At 44.6% G+C, this 9,734-nt stretch overlaps 1 protein-coding gene across 3 annotated transcripts in view; it reads left to right on the forward strand.

Moving 5' to 3' along the window:
* The window catches only part of LOC136641125 (kyphoscoliosis peptidase-like), a 45,583-nt gene extending 38,766 nt beyond the window's left edge, over positions 1-6,817 (forward strand). For all 3 annotated transcript variants that reach the window (XM_066616786.1, XM_066616787.1, XM_066616784.1), the window contains 4 exons: positions 162-279; positions 3,113-3,298; positions 4,366-4,556; positions 5,780-6,817. In XM_066616786.1, coding sequence (XP_066472883.1) covers positions 162-279; positions 3,113-3,298; positions 4,366-4,556; positions 5,780-6,714 — 1,430 coding nt within the window. In that variant the 3' untranslated portion in view covers positions 6,715-6,817. The remainder of the gene's footprint in view (positions 1-161; positions 280-3,112; positions 3,299-4,365; positions 4,557-5,779) is intronic.
* Positions 6,818-9,734: the final 2,917 nt, after the last annotated feature.

Below are 9,734 nucleotides of genomic sequence, written 5' to 3' on the forward strand. Positions count from 1 at the left end.
GGGATGCTGATTCCAAAAATGGCATCCGCTTTGCCCTATCGTGTCTAGTTTTGGAGATATAGTATAGCCTCTTTTGTGAATGGTTCAATCAGCTTCCTCATGAGGAAGCCATGGTGTAGGCTTCAGGGGTGACATTTCACAAATGTCTTTTATTTCTTCAGAATATGATGTGGATGGCTTTCATGATCGTGCTAAGGTAGCCTGTATTCCAGCAGATGTCCTTCAGTCACGAAAGAGTATTTGCTGTGGATATGCTGCACTCTTTGCAAAAATGTGCAGGTAATTGGCAATGATGGAGCAGTCCTAGAAAAGCCCTGTCAATTCATCAGATCAATCACAACAGTAATCTTTTTCCTACATTTGTGTAATTTTTTTTTAAATTCTCACATTTTTTGTCATATTCACATGTTCCCAGGAATTGACCGCAAACTATAGAGAGGGCTGTGAAAGTTCTGTACGTTAAACAACAACAACAACAACAACAACAATAATAATAATAACTATATTTATACCCCGCCCTTCTCCCCAAAGGGACCCAGGGCGGCACAAAAAAACACAATACTGCACCAAAGTGATCTAAATTATGGGCCAGAAAGATAAATTATTATTTAGCTCAGTGTTTCTCAACCAGTGGTACGGGTACCACCAGTGGTACTTGAGGTGGTGTCTGGTGGTACTTGTGGGACCCCTGGGCACCTGCTGCCCAGCACTGAGACCAGGAACATGACACAACTAGCAGCAGGAGGCTCCAAAACATGCTTTCCATGCTCAGAAAAGCCTTCCTGCCCACCCTGAGCCTCTTACCGGTGTTTGTTGCATTGCATCTGGCATCTCAATCCAGAAGTAGCTGCCAATGGTCATTGCCAGTTACTTCTGATGGTACTTTAGATAGGTGGGACATGTGAAGTGGTGTGGCTGAGGACAAATGTTGAGAAACACTGATTTAGCTAACCTAATACAGATAATAAAATTTTGCCAATTTTTTTATATAGTGCTGTCTATGTACATTACACTTTAGGGTCAAAGGAGAAACTCAGGTACGCACAACTCAAATAGCTCCAAGGTCTCCTCTTACATGTTAAACGTGAGAGAGCTAAGCCACCATAATACAATACCTTGACTTTCATCCACTTGACTTTCATTGCTTTGCTCTTTCAGCCATTTTAAATTATAACCACATTCAAACAGCTCTGCTTCATTCATACGGAGCTCTGGTGCCACCATATCCTGAACTTTGTGTCAGACCAGAAGACCCAACATGGAGTCTCTCAAGTCTGTGCCAGCGAAATAGCCGGCACATACTGGAGAAGCCCCATTGTGGGGCTTGGGGCTTTCCTGGAGGGAGGGGACTTTTGTCCTCTTCTCCCAAGGAGACCTCTGGCTGCTTCCCAGCGCTTGCTGGATACAGCGGTAGCCGTTTTGGCGCCACTGTTCCAGTGGGTACTGGGAAGCTGAGGAATGGGCTACTACACAGGAGCTGAGGGCCATCCTCCTCTCACAGGAAACAGGACATTTTCAAGGAAATGAACAATCTCTCTCTCTCTCTCTCTCTCTCTCTCTCTCTCTCTCTCTCTCTCTCTCTCTCTCTCTCTCTCTCTCACACACACACACACACACACACACTAGCAACCTTCTCCCACTTTTGCTGTTCAACTCATCACTGCCTTTTACCTCAAGATTCCCTCTGTTGCTTGTGGGCCAGTCAGGTTTATGCAGTTACTCCATCATTTTGGTCAGTGCATTCACCTGCCCAAATGCAGCAATGCTTCCTCCTCTGTTCAAGGTATTGGTCAAATAGTGACCACTGACCAGTAGTGAGGTTGCTGGAGAATCTCAGAATTGGTTGCTTGAAGCACACATAAGGCTCAGCTAGGCATCGAGACAAGACGGAATACTGGTTCATGGCCCTTAGACAAATCCAGCTGATCCTGACACCAGCTATAACAGCTGAGGCAACAGACTTTGAAAAGTTTTTCAAAGACAGCAATTGAGTGCTTCTGCAGATGCTGTCATCTGCTGTGGGAAAGGCAGGAGAGCTTTAGCTAAAAGTATTGCCAACATACATCCCATCTCATGGGCCATGCAAAATGTGTTAGTGGACCGCATGTTGTGCACTCAAGTACTAGATGCTCATAGGAATGTGCTAAAGAGGCATGCTTCCAAACAAAAGGACCTCCTCAGAGAACAGCTGGGATGAGGGGGCATCCTGTCTGTGACAGTAGCATCCGTGTGTGTGTGTGGGGGGAGAGATTAAATGTTACTGTCTCCCCTTGCAATGTTTTCCTGTCAAAAATTTCCCCCAAATGGTGATTTGCTTCTGAAGCAAACTATTTGAACAAATAGTCACTTTGAGGGTATTGATTTTGGACAGGAAAATGGCAGGAGGGGGAAAACTTAAGCTCTCCTCCCTTGATCAACTGTGTTTCTGAGCCAAAGAAATCTCTCCTCTTTTGTACACTTTCCCCACAAATGTTTTATTTGACCCTTAGAAAGAGTGCAGGTCTGTGTCTCAAAAGGCTTACAATCTCAAAATGGAAAAGAGACAACAGAGGGAAAAGGAGGAAGGTGGAGGCAGGGATAGACTTGGGAAGAAAAAGATATTCTAACGGTGCAATCCTATGCAGGTCTACTCAGAAGTATATCCCATTGTATTCAATGGGGGTTATTTCCAGGAAAGTGTGCATAGGATTGCAACCTAAGTACACATACTCAACTATAGTAAGGTGACTAAATTAAGAACATTTGCAAGTTGTTATTGTTTTTTAATTTGGCATTGTTTGGCATAATTTGACATCTACATTGACTAACAAAGGAATAATTAAAAAAAAATCTTCACAGCACTGAAGTCCTCCCACAACCATTTCAAATCCTGCTCAGACAACACCCACTGCCCACTTCATCCTTCACCAGCTTACCCACATAATTTCAAGTCTCGTTTCCCTGTTTTAATAGTTGGAAAAGGTTGGTTTTTCTAATCTTCAGGCTGTTCTGCTCACAATAACTATCTCAACCTGCACGATGTACTTGCAGCACACAGTCCTGCCTATGTACAAATAAATGCAATAGTCTCCTTGACTACAATGGTGTTTCTGAATCCCCTTCTTTCCTTTAGTATTGCAGGGATAGAATGCAAGAAATTGTCAGGCTATGCCAAAGGATATTCCTACAAAATAGGAAATGGCTTTCAGGATACTAATCACACCTGGAATAGTGTTTATCTCGATGGAAGGTGGCATTTGTTGGACAGCACCTGGGGAAGTGGCAGTGTGAATGACTCTTGTACCCAGTTCATTTGCAGGTATGGGTCTGGTGGACAGTAGAAAGACCAGTCACTGTGTGGGATGCTTTGAGGATGCTATCTGGTAGGCAGTAGAAAGACCAGTCACTGTATGGGATGCTTCGAGGGCTAAGTTTACCTACATTGTTTAGAGGGGCAAGTTGCCAGAATTGACCAGCAGAGGCTGCTAAACCTGAGGATCAGGAGGTGTACATAAACTGGCAATTGTCCATTTATACTCTTGGAGTTGATGAGGAATTTTAAATCCTTATGACAGCACAGAGTGCATGGACCTTCAATCCATACTAGTTACATCTACAGCATCAGTGTAGTTGTGGGGAACTTGAAGGCTGGGTCATTGCAGGACATATACACGCACCCTGTATTGTGCCACTGCAGTTCTTTTTATAATATTGAGTATTCAGGAGAAGGTGCAATGTGGTGGAACTTCCCTGGCCAATTTTAGTGCCAAAGACAAAGGAACTGAAAGTTTACCCCATGTGAACTTTCATACTTGGGGGACAAGTTGAGCACAACCCACAGGATATTTTTCCCCCCTCACAAATCCCATTAAAATGATTGGAAGCTGTGCTTGAGCAGTTCCATACATTTGCACCGCTCCCAGTCATGTCAGAGGGGCTTGTGCAACTTGTGCCACAGTGTGCATTTTTAGAGACTAAAGTAGTTCATAGGTTCTCAGATTATCATAGCCAGAAGCAACAGCGCTCATAGTTAAAATCTCTGGGCATACTGGCCATAAAATTAGAAAACAACTAATGTTGTTTGATGAACTAAAAAACACCGTTTCATCCTAGAATCGCTGTAGAAATCATGAGGCATCCAAAGGCAAAACTCCACCATGCCTGATGACATCTACAGGGATTATAGGACAAAACTTTGTTCTTTAATTCATCAAACAACATTAGTTGTTTTTGAATTTTATGGCCAGAGATTTTAACTATGAGTGCTAAAGTAGTTTGTGCTTATCTGCCAGCAGCTTTGCCTGGTTTTTTCTAGAATTCATTGAAGGGATGCTGTGCAACACAAAAGAATTTTGCCCTGATTGAGATTCCTTTTTTCTTTTGCAGATACAATGAATTTTACTTCCTCACTCATCCTGCTCTTTTTATTAATGATCACTTCCCAAAAGAACACAAGTGGCAGCTTCTGAAACAGACCCTGACACTGCAGCAGTTTGAATACAATCTGTGGTATAAATCTGCATTTTATTCAGTAGGACTAGTTGCAGCATCTCCAAATGCATCAATTATTAGTACAGGTAAAGTGAGAAAGAAGCTCGTAGCATCTCCTCTACCTTTTTATGAGTTCAACTGCACCGACAATAAGGTCATGTTTCTTGGGGCAGGGTTTGCGGAGATTTCCACATGAGGTTTAAATATATCTTAGGGGAGCATGAATCCCGAACCCATTTTTACACATGAGTGGGGCGCATGTATAAAAATACATTTACTGTATGTTTAGAGGTAGCATACCACTGATTACAAGTTTCTGGAGGGTGGAGGGACAACAGGTTTATGGCCCAATCTTATCCAGGGTTAGACCCTTGTGTGGAGGCATTTATGACAGCAGAACATAGTTCCACTGGGCTTCAGTAGTTTCTGGGTGTGAAGAGAGCATGTTAGGAATCCTAATCAGAAAATTCTTGCAAGACAGTTACAGAACCCACCTAAGTTTGTGGACTAGCAGCGCAATCCTAACCCACTTTCCAGCACTGACTTAGCTGCAATGCAGCCCCAAGTTAAGGTAACAAACATGCCCTTACCTTGAGGGGGCCCCCTTGACTGCCTCCCCACTGCAGGATGCAGTGCACGCCACATTGGCACAGCTATGTCAGTGCTGGAAAGTTGGTTAGGATTGCACCCTAGCTCTGTGTAAACTTTTTCTAAATAAATAAATAAATAAATAAATAAATAAACTTCCTCTGGGAAAGAACTAACCCTCTTCAATCTCTCTGGGCACAATCCTAACCCCTTATGTCAGTGCTTTCTTTCACTGAATGTGCTCCTTCCTACGAAGGGGCAAGTACTTATTTTTATTTTCCTGTATATAACGAGTGCATGAGGAGTGAAGAAGAAAACTTGCCCCTCTGATTTCTGGTGCAGGAATATTTGCACTGCTTTATTTATGTGAGTGCAAACACCAATGAAAAGTAGTTGACTGGTTTTTGTATCATCATGGGAATGCCACCCATTCCTTCAGGCACTGTGGAAGTCACAGATTGTTCATCTCCAGCAGTTGCAGGAAGAGAGTTTTCATCATCAAACAGGCCACAAGCCTAATGGGTTTTTTTATTATGTGAAGGAGGTTCAGGGCATACTCACCAAACATCTTTATCTAAAATATAAAATATGGGCAGCTGTAAGGCAGCAGGGCAGTCCTTCTTCCATAGACTGTCTCCTTTATGCTCAGGTGGCCCAGAATTGATCAAGACTGCATGGGATGGTTTTCAGCCATTAACCAAAGGATACTTTTTGTTCACAGACAATGGCAAAGCAACTGTTCTGATTGAGAGTCATTCTCCAGCACTCTTCCAATGTAACATGAATGGAATAAAGGGAAACTGTTTAATTATGCTTCAGAGGAATGGGGTGAGGCTGGAAGTCTATCCCCAGCAGACTGGGACTCATAGTTTACAGATCTTTGCCAAAGCTTTCAAAGACAAGGAGGCGAATTATAGCCATGTGTTAGAATACTCCCTGAAATGCAGTTCTGTGGATAAGAACATGTGCTTGCCCCAAACACTCCTCTATCCTGTGGGACCCAGCTGGCACACAGAAGAAAATGGGATCCTGAAGGCCTTGCCCACCAGCCCAATTATCCACACCGATGATGGGCGCTGCAATGTCACATTCACGCGGAGCACTGATCTAGACTTCTTCGTCACTCTAGAGTCTGACACCAGCATCGTGCCAGAGGACAGAAGGAGGCATCACATCTGGAAAACATGTCGGGAAGACCAGGTTGAATTAAAGATTCACCTGCCCCATGCTGGCAACTTTGCCCTTCACATCTGGGCAAAGAAAAGATTTGATCCAGGTGACCATGACTGTGCCCTTAGCTACCTCCTTTCCTCCCAAAACAAGAATGTGAAGTGGCCAGTTTTTCCCCAGTATTTTACGAATTGGGAGGACGGCTATGAGCTAGTGGAACCTCTTGCCGGGATACTGCCCAGCAACAGCCTGACGCAGTTTAAGCTCAAGCTCCCAGGTATAGCCACGGCATGGGTTCAATGTGGAGAGATTCACCCACTGACTCTAAGTCAAGATGGATTCTGGGAGGGAGCCTGTCACACCTCAGGTGGCTCACAAGTGACAATCGGAGTATCCAAAAGTGCTGATAGTAATGTCTTCTGGTCCTTGTTGGAGTACAAGGTGGAGAGCCATGAGAAGAGCAGTTATAGTACGACCAGCTTCTGAACCTGGATTTTCTGACCATGTGTAATAGACATCCTTTTCAGCTCTGGCACAGAGTGCAATTTTAGGAGCCCTGTAAATAGAATAAATAACTCTTTCTTTCTAAGGTATTGTCATCATTGTCAACAATACCCAGTTTGGGGTGGAGGGGTTCCATTCATATCTGTCAAAATTCCTCTATCAAAAAAGTAAGGTGGTACTTTTTGCATAGGCAGGAGAAAGATACACAGAAAGACCAAACAAACACCTTGATGGGGCTTATTCAAGGTTGAGACACAGAATATTGAGGGTATTCATTGGGAAGAAAAAGACAAAGGGGAGCTTGAATAATTGGCTAGCTTTAACCCCTTTCCCCTGGAAGTCCAACAGGAGCCAGCCACTTTGAATGGGACAGAGGGAGGAGATGATGATGTCCTGAAGCGGAGTGAGAGAATTGAAGTAGGGGTGAATAGCGTGTTCCAGAATGCTATAAGTGTTCCGGACTCTGACTACTTTCAAGAAAAGAGTGAAGGGGGTAGAATATCACAGAACATTTTGATTTTATAAGCAACAGAACGTTCAGTTTTTAACAGAAACAGCATTTCCACACACTCCCTGTTAACTATAGAGCTTCTCCAGTAGGTCTTGTAAAAGGGAGACTGTTGTGCAGACTTCAGGCATAGAGGTTGTCACAGTGTTACACGCACCACAAACCCAAGAGGCTTCTAAGGACAGAGGACAGTTGCCCCAGAATCCTTTTCCTGTGGGTATCACATAGACCTGAAGGACTCTGCTGTGTGTGAGGTTCCTCTGCTCATGAGGGCATAAACAACATTTGCTGTTTTCCGGTGCTGAGGCTGGGTTGCTGGAGCCTGAGAGCAAAGTCCTCTGCTAGGTCCTTCACGTTGCTCCTTGTCTACCTGAACACTACCACTTGCATTGAGAATGAGGGTTCAGGGGCTGGGTTCAGGGATTGAGGGTTCAGGGGTGGGTCCTCTGTTGGGTGGGAGCCTTTGGCTAGTGCCCAGCCTGGCTGGCCCTTGATGCCTTCCCACTCTTTCATTGTTCTCAAGGAACACTGAGAAGTCCTTCAGGAGCCTCAGCTCTTGTTCTTGCTGTCAGCTGATTCTCATGGTGCAACTGCTAAGAGGGAGGCCACTGCAAATGCACTTGCAGCTGTTCCTGGTTATGGAGGCAGAAGGGCCCGCACCATCTGTAAGCAGCTCAGCTTGACTGTACAGATACATCACACGTTCCTGGCTGCTATGGAAAGATAACTCCACATGACTGTAAACAGCAACGTAGAGCAATGTAGATAGAGTATGCCGAATGTTGACCTGATCTGAACACAGGGCAAATAAATGCGTTCAGGGAATGGACACAGCCTCCTGACCTTCTGCCTCTCCAAAGCTGTACTTAAGTTAGCTCCAGCTAAACTGTCCACTCTTTCTGTTTCTCTGTCTCATTCCAAACCACAAAGAGTATTTTCCTTTCACACTATACCCACTCTGCAGTTCCTCCCAGGTTTGACGCTCCAACAACTGGGCCCTCCTCCTCAGCATCCCATCCATGCTAACATGTGTGCCTGCTGCTTGATTTCCAATTCTTGGAGCAGGCAAATGTAGTAGCCCTTTCCTAGAACTTCTCATCTTGAGGACAACAATCTGATCCTGCTGCCTTTCTTGCCTATCTTACTTCCTTCATTTGGTTGTTCCATCTTCTCTGCAGGCAGTACAGTACTTCCCCTCCCCCCCAACAAAAATGCCATTTCAGGTGCCTCTTTCCTTCCTTTATGACTTATGTTCTGCCCCTTGCTTATATGCCCCCCTCCTCCATAGCCTTTTATTCCAGTTTCTCTTTTGGTTTTGATAACAGCAGTCCTCTGATCAGGTAGGTGCTTGTTTGTTTGCTTCCATCCTTCCTTTTTCTTTCTTCCTCTCATTTCTCCAACTCAAATGGCCAGAAAGAGGGATGGGATGTTATAATATAAACTGTTATTTCAACTTTTGTGCATTCTCTCTCCATCTTTCTCCACACCCCCCCCCATCTCAATGATAGGAGGAATGATTCAACGTAATTAAAATGATTAACAATAACTCTCATTTTAAAAAAAACAAAATGCATGAAGGTTGATTTTTTTATTTCTAAAAAGTAGAGTCACAGACTCCTTGTGCTTCCTCAGTCCCCTCCCCATGCTGTATTCCTTCTGTTGCCATACACCCATGTGCTGCGACCACTCACAGCTACCTAGGGTATCTTGTCTTTCTTCCACTCTTTGGAAACTTAAGGCGCAATCCTAACCCCTTATGTCAGTGCTGTCCAGCACTGACATAAGGGCAATGCAGCTCTGACGTAAGGGAACAAGCATTCCCTTACTTCGAGGAGGCCTCCGTGGGTGACACTCAACTGCAGGATGCAGCACACGTTCCATTGGCACCACTATGCCAGTGCTGGAAAGCACTGACATAAGGGGTTAGGATTGTGCCCTTAGATAAGTTTGCCTAAGATAAGGCTACTGTGGAGTGAGCTCATCAAAGGTTCTTTCTGTCTGGATGGCCCTTAATGGTTCATCCCTGAAGAAGGGGGCCCTTGGGGTGGGGGTTTAGCCCATCCATGATACTCATTGAAACATCTGCATTGAGTTGAGGAGGAGTGTCAAACTGCGAAATGTGTCTTCCACCCCACTTCTACCCACCACCCTCCTCTGACCTAACATTCACTGAGCTGCTCCAGTTGTCTTGCCACTCCTTTTCCTCTGCAGTGGGGAACAGGATCAAGGCAGCAGAAGCCCACTGGAAGCTGTGGCCACCAGTTCATTCTCCTAGTCCACACTGCATAAGAAAGTAGGTTGGTGTGACCTAGGCAATGTAAGTGTGGTGTAGTTCAGGACAGTGATCAGAGCTCACCCCTTAGCTATCTTCTTCCCTATTAGGATGGGTGCAGAGCTGAAGATAAGAGGACAAGAAGGGGGGGGTGGGTCTCAATTAACATACAACTGAACTTATGAATGAATTTGCAGTGAAGTTGGTGAAGGAATCCAAGGA

Source organism: Tiliqua scincoides, chromosome 2, assembly GCF_035046505.1.
Source record: "Tiliqua scincoides isolate rTilSci1 chromosome 2, rTilSci1.hap2, whole genome shotgun sequence".
Taxonomy (NCBI): domain Eukaryota; kingdom Metazoa; phylum Chordata; class Lepidosauria; order Squamata; family Scincidae; genus Tiliqua; species Tiliqua scincoides.